The 20807-nt window shown below is 40.4% G+C and overlaps 2 protein-coding genes across 2 annotated transcripts; both read left to right on the forward strand.

Annotated features, from left to right (window-relative positions):
* The first annotated feature begins 337 nt into the window (after positions 1–337).
* LOC101274784 (olfactory receptor 51E2) lies at positions 338–15855 on the forward strand. The gene is made up of 2 exons (XM_004279266.3): positions 338–523; positions 14739–15855. Exon 2 carries the CDS (start codon positions 14789–14791, stop codon positions 15749–15751), a length of 963 nt encoding a protein of 320 aa, XP_004279314.1. The 5' UTR covers positions 338–523; positions 14739–14788; the 3' UTR covers positions 15752–15855.
* Positions 6807–7751, forward strand: LOC105748486 (olfactory receptor 51F2). Its single transcript, XM_012536494.1, is given in 1 exon segment — positions 6807–7751. A coding segment is annotated over 1 exon segment (945 nt).
* Positions 15856–20807: the final 4952 nt, after the last annotated feature.

A 20807-nucleotide genomic window follows, 5' to 3' on the forward strand; every position in this document is an offset into this window, starting at 1 on the left:
GAATATTACCCAGCCATAAAAAGAAATGAAATTGAGTTATTTGTAGTGAGGTGGGTGGACCTAGAGACTGTCATACAGAGTGAAGTAAGTCAGAAAGAGGAAAATAAATACCGTATGCTAACACATATATATGGAATCTAAAAAAAAAAAAAAGTACACTTTAAATGGGGGAATTTATGGTGTGCGTCTTCTATCTCCAAACTGTTCTTATAAAAAATCCTTCAATAAAAGGGCTCAGGACAAAAAATTACATCAGCTTATAAAGCACACAGCCACAGAAAGCAATTGCATAATGGAAGATACAAAAATACTGTATGAGGCAAAATAAGCCTTGTGGGAACCTCTATACCCTGGAGACACAGTGAATGACACCACTGCCGGGAATTGGCCTCTTAGCTCTGTGACTGTCTCCAACCAGGCGGGCAAGAAGTCTCCTCATAAGCTTGGCCCTCCCCTGGATCAAAAGCCTTCTCAGCATTCTGGGTCAGCCTGAGAGGGACAGAAAAATTGCTGCACAGGTCCTGTAAGTAAAATCATTTTGTTCAATGAAAAAGCTCAACTCTAGACAAGCCAAACTTTCTTACCCACAGAGGAGAGTTTCCTCACCGTGTGCAGAACTAAATTAGTTAATGGGATGGTGGGCTGAGGCAGATGGTAGAATTTGTAGAATTATTTATTCTCGGGGAATCTATAAAGAAAGGGCATTTTGTTCTGCCAGGTGTGGGTGGGATACCCTGTTGCTCATTAGTCAAATGACTTAATCAGTTGCTAATATATTTATCCCGGTCAGTGGTTTGGTGCTCAAGAAAACCAAAGAGGTCTTCAGGGGCTGAAAATCTCATTTCTAAGCCCAGCGATTCTTATTAAAAATGGAAAAGTACCAATTTTGAACATCTACTGCATGCCAGGTACTGTACTAGACACAGTGTCTATTTTATCTCATAGATAAGGAAACTGAATCAAAGAAAGTTTACATTACTTGTAGGTTTCAGTGCATGAGCATTGGAATTAAAAAGAAATAGGAGCATGAACATTGGAATTAAAAAGAAATAGGTCTAGAATCCCAGCTCTGCTATTCACTAGTTGTATTAATCCTGTATATGTTTCATAACTTCTCTGAACTCAGTTTCTTTAACAGAAAAGTGATTTAATAATACTTGCCACATGGTATTGTAGTAAGAATGAAAAGATAAAATGTTTATAGAGTTCTTGGCAAAGTAACATTCACAGAACAAGTTACTAAATGGTAGCTGTTGTTATAAAATTTTTTGTTATTGCTGCCATACAAGATCTCAAAACTAGTTGGTTTTTGAGCAAGGATCTAAACCCAGATCAGTCACACAATAGCCGTGCCATTGGCAATGACTTGGACAATACTGATAATGCCATATGGTCTATCTAATTCAGCAGTTAAAGACATAGCCACAAGCTGCAGCTCATGGCAGTGCAATGAAAGAAGAGCATCATTGTGATCTAAGTGGACAGGAAAATTAGTGGAGAGACTATAGCTTATTTCTCACAAGAGAAAATGAAGGTTGTGCAGCGATTGGAGAGGATGAATGGGGATGATGTGCAGGGATTGAACAGATTCGATTGTGATGGCTGCAAAAAAAGAGTAACTTGGGGGAACTTTTGTGCTTCCTCCTAATAATATCCATTAGTCTTCCTTTATTTGTTGATATGAACAATTTTGTGTTCTCAATTTAAGACAATTGCAATGAAATACAGCTTCAAGGTCCCACTACCAACAGGCTGGTATTACTTAGCCTTCATATATAGACCTCCTGAGGCTCCAGTTTTTGACATTTCCGAAGTAGAATCAATACAAATTTAATGACAATGTGTATGTTGAGGATGAGAGAGAGAGGGAGAAGAGTGTGTGGTGTGTGCATGAGGTAGACAATTCTAAGCCGATGATTTGCTAGAATTTGATGTCATTTACTGATAAATGAAGCATTGGAGAGAGAGCCAGGTTTGGAATTGGACAGGGAGTGAGGTCTTTGTGGCTCTTACTGAGGTTGAGGTGTCTGAGGATGTATGAGTAGAGATATCCCTCAGCTATAGATAAAACAGTTTATTCACATTTTATTCACTGGCACTAAGCAGTGAGCTTTGATTTGTTCTCCAAACTGCTACCAGTTCTTTTTCTAAATCATCAATTTGATCTCCTCACTCTAGTTCCATGATTCATTACTGCCTTCAAGTTTAAGCCTAGAAATCTTGCCACAGCTTCAAAGATTCTATTAACTTTTGAAATACAGAACTCAGGAGAGGCCATAATTAGATTTAAGGTTTGCAAGTCATCTGGATATAAGTGCTATTTAAAACCATGGGAATAACTACTATATCCCAAGGAGAATATATGGAGAGCAAGAAAGAAAAGGAACTCCTTGGAAGAAAAACAGACTCCTAAAGAACAGCAAAATTACAAGACAGAGAATAAAAATATTATTTGATGGGTTTCCCTGGTGGCGCAGTGGTTGAGAGTCTGCCTGCCGATGCAGGGGACACGGGTTCGTGCCCCGGTTTGGGAAGATCCCACATGCCGTGGAGCAACTAAGCCCATGAGCCACGGCCGCTGAGCCTGTGCATCCCTGTGCTCCGCAATGGGAGAGGCCACAACAATGAGAGGCCCGCGTACCACAAAAAAAAAAAAAAGAAAAACAAATATATTATTTGATAAACGGGGGTGGGGGAGGAATCTCACAGAATCACTACCATCGAAGCTAATAAAGGAGAAAGTTTCAAAGTGGAGGTAGTCAACACTGAGACAATTTGAGATAAAGGAGAGGAAAACAAATGTGAAAATAAACCTTTGCACTTGGTATTTACAAAGTCATTGGTGACATCAGTTGGAGAAATTTCTGAGAGTCATTAGGGAAAGAATCCAGATTGTTACTGAAGGTGAAGAAATAATAAACAAAAGCAGACTGTCTTTCAAAGAACAATTTTGTTATTATAAAAGATATGGCAGGAAATTGAGAGAGAAACAGTATTTATATCTTATTTCTCTCACTAGCTAAGCACAATGGCCAATTATGAAAGATGTTCAGTATGTCTTGGTTGCATTGAATGTGTTGACAACATTGATATAAATGTGTGGGAAGCTTTCATTAATAGATTGGGGTAAAACTTGAGTATTGTAGACTGCAGAAAGGAAGTCAATGGTACTAAATAAGATGCTAACAAAGGAAAGGAATTTTGTTGGTGTTAAATTAGAAGAGATGAAGAATGATTTATTTACTTATTCATAAAATATTTGGAAATGCCTGGCTTTTGATGTTCTGAAACTAAAATCCAAGTTCCTTATCCTTTCCATGGAATTCAAGATTTCAATGTCCTTCCTCCCACCAGCCTTCTCTTGCTTCATTTCCCACAGCACCCAGCTTCACATTTAAGGCTCAGCATATTGATTTTCTTGTAGTCAGCCAACAAACTGTATTGTGTCATTATTACATTCAGCTTCTGCTCCCTTGTTATGTATGTCAAGAATACCTCTTTCCTGCTTTCCATCCTTGTGCACTCACACCCACCCATCAAAACTTTACACAGTTAAAATTCATCTACTCTGTTAAGGTTTCTTGGAACTAATTCCTCTTGACACACAGCCAAACACATTCATGTATACACGCACTCAGATTCTGTCACTCCACACTAACTTCTGTCTTATCTAAAGCATCTTACCCTTGTGCACTCTATAACTAGCGGCATTTCTTCGTCTCTGATTCCTCTGATACACACGTTGCCGAATATAGTGTCTGGCATGTAGTAGGTGTTCAAAATTGGTAATTTTTTATTTTCAGAGGAGTCCCTGGACTCATTAAAGATAAGGTTTTCAGGGCTTCCCTGGTGGCGCAGTGGTTGAGAGTCCACCTGCCCATGCAGGGGACACGGGTTCGTGCCCCGGTCCGGGAAGATCCCACATGCCTCAGAGCGGCTGGGCCCGTGAGCCATGGTCGCTGAGCCTGCGCGTCCGGAGCCTGTGTTCCGCAACGGGAGAGGCCACAACAGTGAGAGCCCCACGTACCGCAAAAAAAAAAAAAAAAAAAAAGATAAGGTTTTCAGCCTTATAAAGATGAGGTCCTGACAACCCCTCTGGTTTCCTCAGGCACCAAACCACCGTTATTTTACTTGCTTCGTACCCTTAGTGCTGACACAATACACACTGAGCTCCCAGTTTGATGTTGGAATGAATGAAGTGTTTATGACGGTTGATCAAGTGCTTAGGTGGGGTTAGTGGCTATGAAAGGAATAAGGAAACCTCTGTGTCTGAGCCCAGCATGGATGATGAGAGGGTGCAGGGATTTATGGTTGTAGACCAATGAAAAAGAAGGAATTCAAGGGAGTTCTCTTCTGCCAGGCTCAGCACAGATCAGTTCAACCTGCACTGTGAAAGGGAAGGGAAAAAATGATAAGAAGAATGAAAACGAGCAGTGAATAAATTGAATTACTGAAATAATGTAAGGGGAACCATGAAGATGTTAGGGTGAAAGAGAAATTGTTCAGATAGCAATTTATTTTTTTAAACTTATCTCTTATAAAATTTCCTAGAACTCAGTGACAAAAAGTGCAACTCAATCATTGCATATCACCGTGAAAATCACTGTGATAGGCAGAATTAATTGACAGAGGCCTTCTGCACTCTCATAATCGTTTTTATTATTCATCATAACACACTGGATATTGGAGTTATTTATAAACAGCAACATCCATTCTCCCTTACTTGATTATAAACTCTTTAAGAGGGGTTTTGTTTGTATTATATCTTAGCTTCTAACACAGCACTGTGCACAGAGTAGGTGCTCAGAAAATGTCTCTGAGAGTGTAAGGCAAGAGCAAAGGAAGGGATATTACAAGTTCGTTCTGGCTCCACGTTTTCACATATGCCACTCTAAAAGCCTTGGAATACTTCATCTCGACATACACAAAACATAGAAATCTTTCAAGCACTGATTTTCTTGGAAAGCCTTCTCCAAATACCCCAAACCTTTTGTACACAGAATTGAAGTGATCCCTTTTTCATGATTACTCTTCTTCCCAGTAACCCCAGGAAGTTGTTAACTTGAAAAACTGAATCCCAGGTTCTGTGAATTAATAATAAATAAACAGGTCAAAGGCTTGTGGAAAATGAGAGGTGAACCGATTCTTTTCAATTATTATAAGTATTCATTTGATAGGTTTTTAGTTTATCTTTCTGATCAAGACATACTTTTTAAAAGTTAAAGCTATGAAAATGAAAAAAAAAAAGCTATAAAAATGTTTTTCAGAAATCAATCTATTTATGAAAAGTACTAATAGAACTTGTTAATCTTTCAAATTTTCAGAGTTAATTGTGAAATGCATGCCAGTTGGGCAAGACCATATCTACTTCGTTTCTATACATTTGTCAAATTCATGACACTCAATAAACAATCATTGGAAGTAGTATCCAAAAAAATTCCCTTTTTAAATAAATGTTCCCTTTTTTGTTAACTCTCATTTCCATTATGAGGTTTGATAACACATTTGATAGTAATTTGATTGGTTCTCTGAGGACACTCTCACTATTCTAAACTGGAAACTCTAAAGTCATAGTTCACTGATTTGGTCAACTCATGTAGCTTAACACTCTTTTTTTCTCTAATTTTCCATTAATTTGAATTAAAAATTTCCCATTGTTAAAACTAAGAGATTTATTTAGGGAATTCTTGAGGTTGCACTTTGGGTGAACTTGTGAGGTCTGGAAACACTTAGGTTCCCCTGAGGAACATTAACATTGGCTACAAGTTCATTCTTGTAAGTACAAGTTCATTCAGACTCAACACTTTCACATATGCCATTCTAAAAGCCTTGGAATAATCTAATAAACTAATCTCTGTTTTCCCCCAGACCCCCTCTTCCAACTCATACAGACCCATTTATCCAGTCTGCAATTCTCTACTCAATGAAAAAAGAAATATAATGTTTGCAACAAAGTTTTATATTCCCCTCCAAAGCGAAACAATAACGTTCTATTAGGTGTCACCTGAGAAGTATGTCTTAACAAAATGGAGAAAATCTGTTCTTTGCTAATGGAGAAAAGCTAGTCTTCAAGCAGATTGAAGAAAGAAATATATTTGAACATGGCAGCACATTATAACAAGTGGGGGCAGAGGCCTCTGTAGGTGATAGGTCTGAGTTCTAACTCTACATCTCTCTCAAATGCAATTCCAGATGCTGTACTGCAAGAGTCACTTGAAAGGTTAGATACTGTAGGCACCTGCTCATGACTGCACTGATGCCTAAGCCATTTATTATCACTTCATATGTGTTGCTTTGCATTATAAGTATCTCTTTCCCAATATTTTCTGGCTTCCCAAATTGTCTGTAAGTTTCACTGCTTTCTGTTCTCATGGCCAATGTAATATTGCTGCTCCAAAGCCCCAATCTATTTTTCTCTGATGCCAACTATACAGAAAAACATCCCAAAGAAGATGGAATATGATTGGCCAATCTTGGGTAAAGCGTCTTTTCTTAGTCCAGGCATCTTTGGCTAGAGGAAAAGATCACATAGTATAAACCTAGCTACCAGCAAAGGGCCCCAGGGAAAAAAAATCATGGGCTGGGGAAAATACAAAAAAAAAAAAAAGAGTACCTACTACAACAGTTGAAATCTTACAATTATTTTATCAATTTAAATGAGTCATTCATACTTATAGTATATAGACATTCATCTGTGGTTAGTTTTTGGTTGAATAAAATTATTTGTAATTGGATTAATTTTTTAAATGTAAGTTTTTTTGGTTATTCCAGAATTTCATCTTGGAATTCCGTACTTTTAATCCAGCATGTCAAACTTCCAGAATATCACATCCTCTTCCGTTATTTTCCTGCTAACTGGTGTTCCTGGGCTGGAAGCCTTCCACACCTGGATCTCCATTCCCTTCTGTTTTCTCTATGTAACAGCTCTCTCAGGAAACAGCCTGATTCTATTTGCCATTGTTACTCAGCCCAGCCTTCATGAGCCCATGTATTATTTCCTCTCCATGTTGTCTACCACTGACCTTGGCTTGTCCGTATACACTCTGGTCACCATGTTGGGTATATTCTGGTTCAATGCCAGGGAGATCAGCTTTACTGCCTGCTTGTCATAGATGTTCTTTGTTAAACTCTTCACTGTCATGGAATTGTCAGTGCTGTTGGCCATGGCTTTTGATCGTTTTGTCGCCATCTCTAATCCCATCAGGTATGCCACCATTTTAACTGACTCCAGAATAATTCAAATTGGAGTGACAATTGTGATCAGGGGGACACTAACACTGACACCAATGGTAGCAATTCTTATGAGACTGTCCTTCTGCCACAGCCACGTGCTCCACTACTCTTACTGCTTCCACCCTCATGTGATGAAGCTCTCATGCACAGACACCAGGATCAACAATGCAATTGGGCTGACTGCCATGACCTCTACTGTTGGTGTGGACTCAATTCTCATCCCCCTTTCTTACGTTTTGATCATTAAGACTATCCTCAGCATCACATCCCCAGAAGAGAGGAAGAAAGCCTTCAACACCTGTATCTCCCATACTGGGGCTATTGCTATTTTCTATATTCCATTGATCAGTCTCTCCTTTGTTCACAGATTTGGGAAACAAGGCCCAGCCTATGTACATACTATGATTGCTAACACCTACCTGCTGATCCCCCCAGTCATGAACCCCATCATCTATAGTGTGAAGACCAAGCAGATACGCAGAGCTGTGATAAAAATTCTCCATTCCAAAGGCACATAGAATCATAGAATTCTAGAGACAGTCTGTGTCAGGTCATATTATCAATAGAAAAGTAAATCTGGTGTTTGTTGAAGCTAAGTGTGCAAATATTTAAAATCAAAGATGAAATATATTTAGAAAATCAGCTTGACTGACCTCTGTATTTACAAATGAGGAGACAAGAGACATAAGAATGGGAGGAATGAAGAGCCTGTCTAGAATTTCTCCTCTGATCACTGTTTGTTCTAAAGAGTTTATCCTGCTTATGCTTGTTTATCCTGCCAGTAGTCTTTCTCTTTTTACTTTAAACATTCACGGCAGTTAGAATGGCACAGTATGAAAAAGTGACTCCTTTTTGAGAAATAGGTAGTATTTTCTAACTGTAATAATAATTGTAACTAGCATTTATTATTTCCTTTGACCAGTCATAGTTCTGTTTTTTACATATATTAACACATTTTTATATTCAAAACATTTACAAGGTAGTTACTTTTACTATCAATGGGAAAGTTGAAGCACAAAAATGTTAAGTAACTTATTTAAACAGCTAGTAAGTGACAAAGCTATATTTCACATCCACAGGCAAACTGACTCCAGGGTCCCCCCACTCTTAACTTTAATGCTGTATTGCTGTATATAATATAAACTATATATATATTTATATATCTAGACTATATTTATATATAATATAAATATTTATGTATATTATATATAATATAAACAAGATAATATACATTTATACATGAATTAATTAACTTGTACTGAGGGACATAATTTAGTCAAACAAACAAAAAACAAAACTCTGTTCTCTAGAAATTTTCAACCAATTTATGGAAGAAAAGCCCGAAACAAAATCTTCAAACCTCACAAATGTATTTCTACCTGATGTTCTTCTCCAACTAAGCATATTCTAAAATTTCTTTCTGCCCTCTGTCAACATTCTGTCCCAGCAGAAACTGAAAAGTGACTAGAATTGCAAAGGAATTACAACTTGTGTTATCTACTTAGAATTGTTTTAACTTGTAGCATATTTTTATGTAATGGCTTAATCCAGCAAGTTAATTATTTTTTCCAAGCTGGGTATATCCAATAATTCTAGAAATTTTAAAGTACATATTTCAATAATACATTGGTGTCACTCACTAATGGTGGGCCCTATAGCTGGTATCAGATCCAGCAAGGAAGTAGAAGTAGTCATTCAAATCTACAGGGAATTTATTAAGTGACTACAGTACCGGCTACTAAATAATTAGGATGATGTCAAAATCCTCAGCATATTTGACAATAATATTTTTAGTCTCAATTATTGCTAGTCTTTATCTTCCTGATCTTTGTACGTTGGAATGTCTCAGGACTTTGTTTTCAGACCTGGCTTATTCTTTGTTATATTCTCATTTTTGGTCATCTCATCTAGCATCATGTCTTTAAATACCATCTATATGCTGGCAAATCCCAAATTAATATCTACAGTCCAGACTCATATCTAATTGCCTATGCATCACTATCTTCACTTGAACATCTAACAATCATCTTAGACTCATCATGTCCAAAACCATATCCTAATATTCACATCAAGGAAAAAACATTCTCAACCACAGTCTTCCATAACTCAGAAACTCTGCCTTTCAAGTTGCTGTGAAAGAACACTTGGAGTTATTCCTGATACCTGTCTGTCTCTCCCATTCCACATCCAACCTTTTCGCAAATGCTGACGACTCTTTCTTCCAGGTATTCCAGATGTTGCTATCTGGAGTACAACTGCTTTCTACTACCTCAACTGCTACCCCCATGATCCAAGTCATCATCATCTTGAACTTGAAATATTATAGTCTCCTGGTGGATCTTCCTTTAATCCACTTTTCCTTTACAGTACAGTAAAATAAAATAAAAGTACAGTAAAGTAAACTAATCCCCACCGTAGTTAGATGGATTATTTTAATACACAAGACAAATCATGTCACTTCCTCTGCACAGCATGTTCCAGAAGCCCCCTGTCTTACCCAGGGAACATTCACAGTCATTATAATATCTTGTAAGGATTTATGTGTTCTGGCTCCTCTCCATAATCTCAACTTCATCTCCAACTACTCTCCCCTTTATGTACTCTACTACACCCACATAGCCTCCAAGTATTCCCTTAAACTCACCAAGCATGCTTCATCTTCAGACTTTGCATTTGCAGACTTTGCACTTGCAGTTCTCCTTACTCGGGATGTTCTTCCTCCAGATGCCCCCTTGGCTTACTGCCTCTTACCATGCAGGCTCTGCTCATGTGTCCCCTTACTACAGGGCCCTTTATATTATAAAAAATAATAATGACAACACACCTCTCCCTCAATTCCTGCCTGATTTACTCTCTCTTCCTTACCTACCTTGTTTTAATTTCTAGCACTTTCACCCTCTCCCCAACATATTACATACCTGTTTATTTCTTGTCTCGTTTCCCCATTGCAAGGTAAGCTCTTTGAGAATAGGAACTCTTTGTTTCATTTACGTTATCTTCCAGACCCTAAAACAAGGCCTGCCAGATAGAAAAATCATAACATCTCTGGATGCTGTGGCTCCACTTACCTCTCAAGTTTCATTGCTTCCTCTCTATGCTCCAGGCACAACAAACAACTTGCATTTCCTTAGCCCTGATTGCTCTATCTCACTTTCAAGTCTTTGCACAAGCTGTCACCTCCACCTACAGCACCCTCACTCTCTCCCTTCTCCTGACTTAGAATAGAAGTGACTTTCCTTCAGAGATGTTTTCACGACTTCTCAAGTCTGTCTGGTGTCCTTCTGAGGTGATCCTACAGCACCTTCCTCCTGACATCCCTTTTTAGACTCTACTGTAACCGTTCTCCCCACAGCAGACTCTGCCCACTTTTCAAGACCAGGGACCATGTCTTAGTCACTATTGGACATAAGTAAAAAAGTACAGATGATGTGGACTTACAGACTGGATTTTTGCTTGTTTTTTTCTACACGTGACGTAAGATGGGTCATGGAGAAAGGGAGGAGAGAAAGAAAGAGGGGCTTGGGCTAGAGAAGAAGGATGGGGTACCCAGAGTCCTAAACATGGGAAGGAGAGGGAGCTTCAGTTTTAAGAACTGGACAGTCAAGATGTCCTCACTACTTCTACAGAGGTTTCTCCCCCAGCACACCTGCCACCCACTAACGTGTGAAAAGCCCCACTGTCCAACAATCCTAGAAACTTGTAAGTTTCCATTCCTAGGAAGTGAGTGTGTAATCTGGACACTTGGGGAATGGGTGTTGCAGAGTAAATGTCATCTGTGACCCAAGTGGACAAGCTCACCATGAATTGGAGACTTCCCTAAAAGCCAGAACAGTGGTGGATACATGGCCACTGTTGCAGTTACCTGAACCCAGAGTCCAAGTGAAAATCCTGTAAATCCTTTAAGGCCCTATATTATCCAATTCCCCATTACCTCTCTGATTCTATCAGCCTACTATTCTTGCCCTGGTTCCCTCTGCTCAGGAACACTGGCCTACCAGATACTTTCCCTTCTCAGGAACTTTACTTGCAGTTTCTGTTCCTTCTTCCTGGAATGGTCTTCATCGAATATCTCCATAAATATATTTCTCACTCCCTCAGGCTTCTGAAATGTTTTCATTATGTGTGGCCTTCTGCACATAATGTTGTGCAGGAGCTTCACTTAAAATGTCAACTACCCCCTTGATATTTATCTGCTCCCTTCTTCCCTTTATTTTTCTCCATAAGACTACCTAACATCCTATTTCACTTTTTATATCAACTCCATTTATTGTCTGTCCCCCTAACCAGAATACTGCATGAGGGTGGGGATTTGTGTGTGTGGCATCTATTTTTCTTATTACATTGTAGGCCCCTGATAAATATTTGTTGAATGTGAATGAATAAAGAGTCAGAATACCTTGTTCTCAGGCCAATATTATAATTCATTAACTATGTGATCTAAGCAAAGAGCCTTTATGTCATGTATTCTTTATCTGTGACCCAGGTGCAATGAAAAGTGGCTTCTCTACCTCAAGGTCTGTGTCATCAACTGAAACAAAAGCTGGGAAAAGAAAAGCTCAGGAGGTGCACGACCGTATTTTGAATTATGGGACTACATTTTTTTTTTTTTTTTTTTTTTTTTGCGGTATGCGGGCCTCTCACTGCTGTGGCCTCACAGGCTCCGGACGCGCAGGCTCAGCGGCCATGGCTCACGGGCCCAGCCGCTCTGCGGCATGTGGGATCTTCCTGGACCGGGGCACGAACCCGTGTCCCCTGCATCAGCAGGCGGACTGTCAACCACTGCGCCACCAGGGAAGCCCTGGGACTACTTTTTTGTGTACCCATCTCGGTAAAGAGGTTGTGAACTCCTAGAGCCCAAGGACCTAACTATATACCCACGTTGTGTCTGGCAAAGTAGCTGATGAGGAAAAGCACTAACCACTATGGCTAACTGGAGTTTGAGTTACTTGGAGGAGCAGAAATAGATTGTCTAGAGTCTTATATGTGTAAGTGCGGGAGTCATGGCAGAGGCAGTAGGTCCCTGGTGATCGCCCTCCCACCCACCAGACTGAAACAGTGGGAAGCCAGTGGGAGTGACACACAAGTGGCCATGGAGGTATTGTCCCCTGTCTGGGCCCTCAGTCTATATTCCCCTAGCCTGTCCCCGTGGGCTTCATGGGCAGAGTTATAAATAAACCTGTGCTTGAAAGGAAAAGTCAGATTCAGCTGCATCTCAACAGGACTGTACCATATTCAAGTGAGTGCATCTTCACTGAGGTCAAGCAGACCAAGGTCCCTGCCATCCTGAGGGACCTCGAAGGCCCCACAAACTGTCTCATGGCAGGGGAAGGGGAAGCCCTTGCATCCTACACATACCTTCATGGGCCAAGACAAAATGTTCCAGAGCATTAGCTGACATCCAGAAAGGCTAGTGAGAGTAAATGAAACAACCACATTCAGACCCAAACTGAAGCTGAAACTGGGTCTGGCCAGGGGTCACTTTAGGCAGAAGGCCAGAGCACATAGGAGGGAAACGTGAGGTCTTCTGGGATAGGTAACTGGGGAGATGTGATGATGGCCCCAAGTCTTAGGCTGTTACCAGCAAAGCAGAAAAGGGGCCCTGCAGAGAGAAGAGTCAGGGAGGTATCTGACTCTGAGACAAGCAGTGACCCTTCTGTCTGTCAGTGCTGATGCAGTAGCTTCAGAGGCCCTGAGAAAGGGGAAGTGTGTTCCTGTGCTCCCCTTGCTACCCTCCATGCCTGTAAGCATCTGCATCTGAAAAAGGCTTTTCATTCTCTGACAGCAACTGAGTGGGCCAAATCTGGGATCTAATATTTGCCAAGGAAGGTAGCTGTAATATCTTGGCACATGCTCTGAGAATGGAGAAGAACAAAGAGTAAACAGAGGTGTGGATTTTCTGACCTTTGAACCTTGGATCTGTTCTTCCTTGCTTATCCAAGATGAGGATAATCCAATTTAAAATTTTAGTTTTCATTTTATCATATTATATTCTAAGACCATGTTTTCCAAACTCTCTCCACTAAGGCCAAATAGAAGGGCATGTCCCAGTAGCAGAAAGGACCCAGGTTAGGAGTGAAGAAGAATCCTGGGGGGAGGTGAACAGGTTAACCTGAATACCACTGATGAAGACACCTGCAGAGCTTATTCTCAAGATTCAGAAACTCTTCTTGAAGCTAAGCTAAGCCCTTAGCTCTTTAGAGACAATTAGCTCTAAATACCAGGGCATCTAGGGAGCCTATCAGGGAGACAGTTTGATGATAGGTCAGAGAACAGGGTGAGGCAGAGCAACACCGGGCTTCCTAAAAAAGAAATGTCTCGCCTAACATGAATGGTCAGCATAGGTTCCAAGAAAGATAAAGCTCTAGGAGTATTAGGACTCAATCAAGTTCTCTTTGTGGCAGTGAGAGTGGCCTTAGAGGCAGCTTTTAAGTATGGAGGAACCCATCAGCCAGGAACAGAGAGGAGAGCCTTCGCAGAGACCATGCCTGGCCGCTAGGATCCTGCCAGCACCTCCATCTCCCAGGAATTCATTGGAGGGAACTACTGCCTTTCATTTGATGACCCCAGATAAGTTTCCTTGTTACCTTAAGAGATTGATTTTGGCCTTTTTTTCTTAGTTTTTATTTTGTGTTTTTATTTTTATTTTTTAATCACAATTGTGTTTTTTTCCTCTTCCACTGACCTTAGACCTGGGGACCTGGAATCCTGAAGATTTGCAAACAATACAAAACCAAAAACCTCCCTATTCCCACTGTTTGGAACACCTTTTATTCCCTTCTCTGTCTGCTTTATTTTTACTCATGTTTCAAGACTAAACAGAAGGACCATCTTTTTTCAGGAAGGTTCCTCTGATCATGCCTTTCACCCTCCCGTGCATTAAATGCACATCTTTTGCTTACACTTATCCCAAGATTCTAATATTTGGGTTACTTGTCTATCTTTCACCCTAGACAGGGCATCTGAAGGGCAAAAGATGTGTCTTTGACTCTGTGTCATCAGCATCTATCAAATAGCCTCCATATATAATAAGTCCTCTAAGTAAATGCTTACAGAACCGATGAATGATTGAAGGGAAGGGAGGGGAAGGGAAGGGTAGGGAAAGGAAGGGTAAAAGGAAAACACAGCCTCTCAGGAAGAGTTTCCAGGTAAGGTATCTCTTAACACCTAGCTGAGAAAAGGACAGCCCAGTATGCAGACAGTGAAGGTATGGGCCAGGACGAGTCATCCAGGGAACTTGGGAAGGATAGATTTTGAGATAAGCATTGTTATCTCCAGGTTCCCTTTTACAAGTGTAAATGGACTTAGAGAGTAGTGAATGCTAAATGAATTTGAGCTGTCACTTTCCCTTTTGGCAGGAGGCTTCAAAAAGCCTTCGTATGAGAGAGCCCAAATGACTTGGAGAAGCAGAAAGAGAGAAGAGGGGAGGGAGAGCTAAGGTGCATTCAGTTCCCAGGTCTCCAGGGCCAGCCTCTCTGATTGTGCTCCTTATCCTAACAGGCTAGCAGGCTGCCAGTGTGACCTCACCTGCTCCAGTGCCCCCTTCTCCGTGCCAGCTATGAGTGCCTGCAACTTCACACATACCACCTTTGTGCTTATTGGTATCCCAGGACTAGAAGAAGCTCATTTCTGGATCGGCTTCCCCCTGTTTTCTATGTATGCCGTGGCAGTGTTTGGAAACTGCATCGTGGTCTTCATCGTAAGGATGGAGCGCAGCCTGCACGTTCCCATGTACCTCTTTCTCTGCATGCTGGCAGCCATCGACCTGGCCCTGTCCACAGCCACCATGCCCAAGATCCTAGCCCTCTTCTGGTTTGATTCCCGGGAGATTACCTTTGACGCCTGTATGACCCAGATGTTCTTTATTCACGCTCTCTCAGCCATTGAGTCCACCATCCTGCTGGCCATGGCTTTTGACCGTTATATAGCCATCTGCCACCCACTGCGCCATGCCGCAGTGCTCAACAATAGAGTGACAGCCCAGATTGGCATGGTGGCCGTGGCCCGTGGATCCCTCTTTTTCATCCCATTGCCTCTGCTCATCAAACGGCTAGCCTTCTGCCAATCCAACGTGCTCTCACATTCCTATTGTGTGCACCAGGATGTAATGAAGTTGGCCTATGCAGACACATTGCCCAATGTGGTCTATGGTCTTACCGCCATTCTGGTGGTCATGGGTGTGGATGCCCTGTTCATCTCTTTGTCCTATTTTCTGATTCTACGAACAGTTCTGCAGCTGCCTTCCAGGTCAGAACGGGCCAAGGCCTTTGGAACCTGTGTGTCACACATTGGTGTGGTACTGGCCTTCTATGTGCCTCTCATTGGCCTCTCAGTGGTGCACCGCTTTGGAAACAGCCTTGATCCCACTGTGCATGTTCTCATGGGTGATGTCTATCTACTTCTGCCTCCAGTGATCAATCCCATTATTTATGGTGTCAAGACCAAACAGATCAGAACGCGGGTGCTAGCTGTGTTTAAGATCAGCTGTGACAAGGACTTTCCGGCTGTGGGAGGCAGGTGACCCTTACCATGGCACTTTTATCCTTAATGGCTTGATATAATGATTTCCTAATGTTAGCTTAATCCCAGTTGCCCATAAACACATCAGTGCTTTTCTCTGGTTGGCTTCCAAACACTTCCTCTGCTTGGGGTGAACTTGTTGAGGCTACCGTAATTCTTTTCCACAGGTAAAAATACTATTGACATCCTTATTATATAAAAGGCTTAAATAATAAAATAAATCAATAGTAAAAGAACATAAAGAAGAGTGACAAAAAGTACAATTGGTTTTGAAACAGAGGAAAAATTGTTCTGACTAGTAATCCAAGAACCCTATAGTAAAACAATACGTAACATTTTTGCCGATTAAATTACAGTTTTTATTAATGAAAATTCACAATGAAAGAGTTTGTGTTGAAACACATATCCTCGAGCATCACAGCTGATGGTGTAATTGGCAAAATATAGCAAGAACTTTTTAAAAGTTACATGCTTTAGGGAATTCCCTGGCGGTCCAGTGGTTAAGACTCTGCGCTTCCACTGCCCGGGGCACAGGTTCAATCCCTGGTCAGGGAACTAAAGATCCCACTTGCCGTGTGGAGTGGTCAATAAATAAATAAATGTTACAGGCTTTAATGCTGTAATCTCACTTTTGAAAATTTATTCTAACGAAATATCTCTACCTATGTGGTAGGTACTGTTTTTGACCCCTGTTACCAGTGAAAGAAATGAGGTTTACATTAACAAGAAAGCTAAGTCACACAGCTTGTGGGTGCTGTGCCATGATCTGAAATTAAATTTCAAAACCAAATACAGTTATTTAATATCCATGCTATCTTGCTTCCTGTTTAACATCTGCCATTCATTTCCTCAGCCTGTGTAAATCCTGTTTTCTCTCTGCTGTGTGCCTTATGAGGTGAATGACTGTATCTGTATTGAGTGGTAACCCTGCCCTTGTTGTGAGCAGCAAATCTAGGTTACTCTTCATGTTTTACATGTTCTACAGCCTGCTTCTTTCCAGATTAAGGGAGAAGATATCCTCTCAATCATGTCTCCCTTTTTTTAAGTGTATTCTGTATCTGTCAAACATTTCCAATGTCTGAGTTTCAACTTAAGTATAAGATATTATAAATTTTATTTAAAATTTTACTAAGGGTAACACCTATTTCTTTCATGTTTATAGAATCCCATAAACTCAGATTTGGAGATGTGAGAAGTTCCCTGGTCTTCTTTCCCACCAGTGCAGAAATCTGAATACATCTTTTCTCAAGATGGGCTATTCCCATTGTATAGTTGAGAAGGTCTGATGAGAAGCTAAAATCTGAAGGCAATCATTGGGCCTATGTGTTCCCTCAGTAGTTTCACCGAACAAGTCTCAGGTGGGGGATTAGGGTGGATAAACCATGGGGGAGACTCCAACCTGTGGGCTCTTTCTTAGGAGGAAGGAACCTCGGACTCTTAACCTCTCTTCTGGAGAAGGGTCTTCCTAGCATATGTATCTGTGAGCATCCAGTTGTGAGTCCCTGCCCAGAGGCAGTAGAATAGGCTTCAAAGTCTTGCAGCTAATCAATGCAAAAAGACCAGGGCTGAGAGAAAGAGACAAAATGGAAGAAATGGATGATTTCCCTAAAGAAACGAAGGGGTGCTCATGCTCTGCAAAAGTGGAGATTCAGGTATTAGGCCTCACCCCAAATAATGAGGTCAGGAGCCTCGTTTTATGAGATTGAACCACCTATGTCTCTCCTCACAACTTCCATCCTCTTTTATTTTCCTGTGCATTACTCTGCCTCGAATCATACCCTCCTGGCTATTGCCATATACCTAAGAGGATGACAATTTAATAAAGTGTGTATCTCATGCTCCCAAATTCCTCACTGTTCACTGCAATACAATTTATTCATAGTCTATTGCTGTCTCCCCTACCCCTCCCTCCACCCTAAGATTTTCACTTTTTTAAAAGTAGTCAACCGTCTTATATTCATAGCAACACTATTCACAATAGCCAAAAATGTGGAAATAACCCAAGTGTTATTCAACATATGAATGGATAAACAAAATTAGTATATACATACAATGGAATATTACTCAGCCATAAAAAAGAACAAAATAATGATACGTTCTACAACATGGATGAATCCTGAGAACATGATGCTAAGTGAAACAAACTAGACACAAAATGACAAATATTGTATGATTCCACTTACATAAGGTACTAAAAATTCATTGAGACAGAAAGTAGAATAGAGGTTACCAGGGACTAGGGAGAAGGGAGAATGAGGGGTTATTGTTTAATGGGTACTAAGTTTGGGATGATGAAAAAGTTCTAGAAATGGATAGTGCTGATGGTTGCACAACAATGTGAAAATACTTAATCTCACTGTATTGTACACCTAAAACAATTTGTTAGAATGGTACATTTTATGTATGTTTTGCTATGATAAATAATTATCAAAGAAAGAATGTAAAACATATCACCATCAATTTAATAACAAGAACATATTGAAATGATTGCATTTTGGATACACTGGGTTAAAGGAAATATATTATTAAGATTTTTTTAAAAAGTATCCCAAAGAGGAAGATATTTAATCCCCATATTGAGAGGAGGACAGATCCTTGGGATGAGATTTAGGAGCTCAGAACCCCTCTTCTGCCACTAAGTGGTGACCTTGTCTAAATCACATCACATCTCTTTGAACGAAGTTTGTAAACTTGATGATTAAGTTAGATAAACTCTAAATCCCATCTCTATCCTAAATATTACGTGCTCTGAGCATTAAGAAGCCAGGAGCAATTCTAAAGGTCCTGCAAGTCTGAAGCTCTCCAGGGTCTCCTTGGGAACTGCTTTCTGACCCACATAAGAAAACCAGCCCCCTTCCCTGAGGCCACACATGCTATTTACCCAAACACAGTATTTATCAACTTGATCTCCTACTCCCCGATTCTGCCAATTATAGCTCTTTCCAAAAATCAAAACTTCTCTCAAAGACTGAGGCTTTTCCACACAGGAGATATTCACGGGCTCTCTGAAAGGAAGCCCCGTCCAACAGAGAGAGCAAACCATTCTGACTCGTCAAGTCAATTCACTCCCTGTGAGGTTCGTTTCCCTCTTCTGTTTATTAGGAGCAATAATAGAATCGACCACTCAGTGATTTTGTGAGGATTATGTGCAATTATCCAGCACAATGCTTAGTGCAATATTTAATACATAGTATGAACTCAATAAATACTTATTATTATTATCATCATCATCATCAGGGAGGAGGTGGATAATAATTCCTGCCTCTCAGGGACATTGACGGGATAGAAATGTGGGTTTCTGCCTTGGCAAGCAAGGCACACAGATTTTTTTTAAACACTCATCTGATCACGTTAGCCTGGGAGCTTGGAGTTTAGGACCTGGGCTTTTTTCCTCTCTTTCTCTTATACCAGTACCAGGACTAAGATTTGGGAGATGGGATAAAGGAAGGGAGTGTAGTAGATAGGGGAGGTGGGACTTACATGGGATTCAAATTGGATTGAAATGACTGATTTTATGCACTACAGGAGGAAGATCAACAGAAAGGCCATAGTTTTCAAAGTTGTCCCTGGAAAATGTGATTGCATCCTAGAAGGTGACAAACTAAAGGGGGTTTATGACCATTGCTTATTGCTTGTTCACACAGACCAGGGTCCTGGGAGAGTGTTTGCATTTTGTTTCCCAATGACCTGGAAGGGCTTCCAGGAGGAGGGCCTCTGGATGCTTGGGGAGCTGAGTCAACTCGTCGAGGTAGTCGCAGGCAGCCCCTTCCATGAGAGACCTCTTGGTCTCAGGCAAGTGTTCACTGTAGTGAGAGTATCTTTCCCAGTGAAAAAAGGTCTCCAGGGACTGAGGACCATAAAAGCACTGCCTTGTTCCCAGCCATGTTTATGTTGGCCTGGACAGTGGACAGCACCAGTTTAGGTAGCCAATTCCCCATGAGAGCCAAAGTGTCTGAGGTTGCCCTGTAATCAGGACAGCTCCCATCACTCCCCAGTAATTACATGTAGCCCCCATCTCTGAGCAGCACATCATTTATCCCACACTGGACTGACAAGAAATAAGGACAGAACATAAGTTTGTTTTTTTGTTTTGGGGGATAGATATTTCCTCAGGCTTTTTTTATTATTAGAAGAAAAGATTTACTCTCAATACACATTTAGGACCAGAGATTACCAGAATCAACATATCTGAGATTCTTTCCAATGATGATCACCACGAATTCTCCCAACTGATGCCAGAATTCATGCCCAATGCCTATTTTTTAATGTCATTTAACATTAAACGTTCGAGGATAACTTACAATGTTCTAGGCTCTGTAAAAAAATGAGAAGGATACAAAAATAAACAATAGTGGATATTGTAGTGTATGTCAGATATTATCCGAAAGAAAAGAGATAACAAATGTTGGCAAGGATGTAGAGAAAAAGGAACATTTGTGCACTGTTAATGGGACTGTAAATTGGTGCAGCCACTATGGAAAACAGTATGGAGATCACTCAAGAAATTAAAAATAAAAATGCCATAAGCAAGCATTACCTCAAAGAGATATCTGCACTCCCATATTGATTGCAGCATTATTCACAATAGCCAATGTATGGAAACAACCTAAGTGTCTGTTAGTGGATGACTGGATGGAGAAAATGTGATATACATGTATATTACATATACATATTATATATATATATATATATAAAATATACGGAATGTTACTCAGCCTTTAAAAAGAAAGAAATCCTGACATTTATGACAAGATGGATGAAACTGGAAGGAATTATGCTAAATGAAATAATTCAGACAGAGATAGACAAATAGGGCACATTATCACTTATATGTGGAATCAAGATGAAAAAACGTCAAACTCAAAGAAACAGAGAGTAGAAAGGTGGTTGTCAGAGGCTGGGGTAGGGGAGGTGCAAATAGGGAAACATTGGTAAAAGAATACAAACTCTTAGTTATAAGATGAGTAAGTTCTGAGGATCTAATGTATAACATGATGACTGTAGTTAATAATACTATATTGTATAATTGAAAATTGCTAAGGAAGTATAACTTAAGT

Source organism: Orcinus orca, chromosome 8 (genome assembly GCF_937001465.1).
Source record: "Orcinus orca chromosome 8, mOrcOrc1.1, whole genome shotgun sequence".
NCBI lineage: Eukaryota > Metazoa > Chordata > Mammalia > Artiodactyla > Delphinidae > Orcinus > Orcinus orca.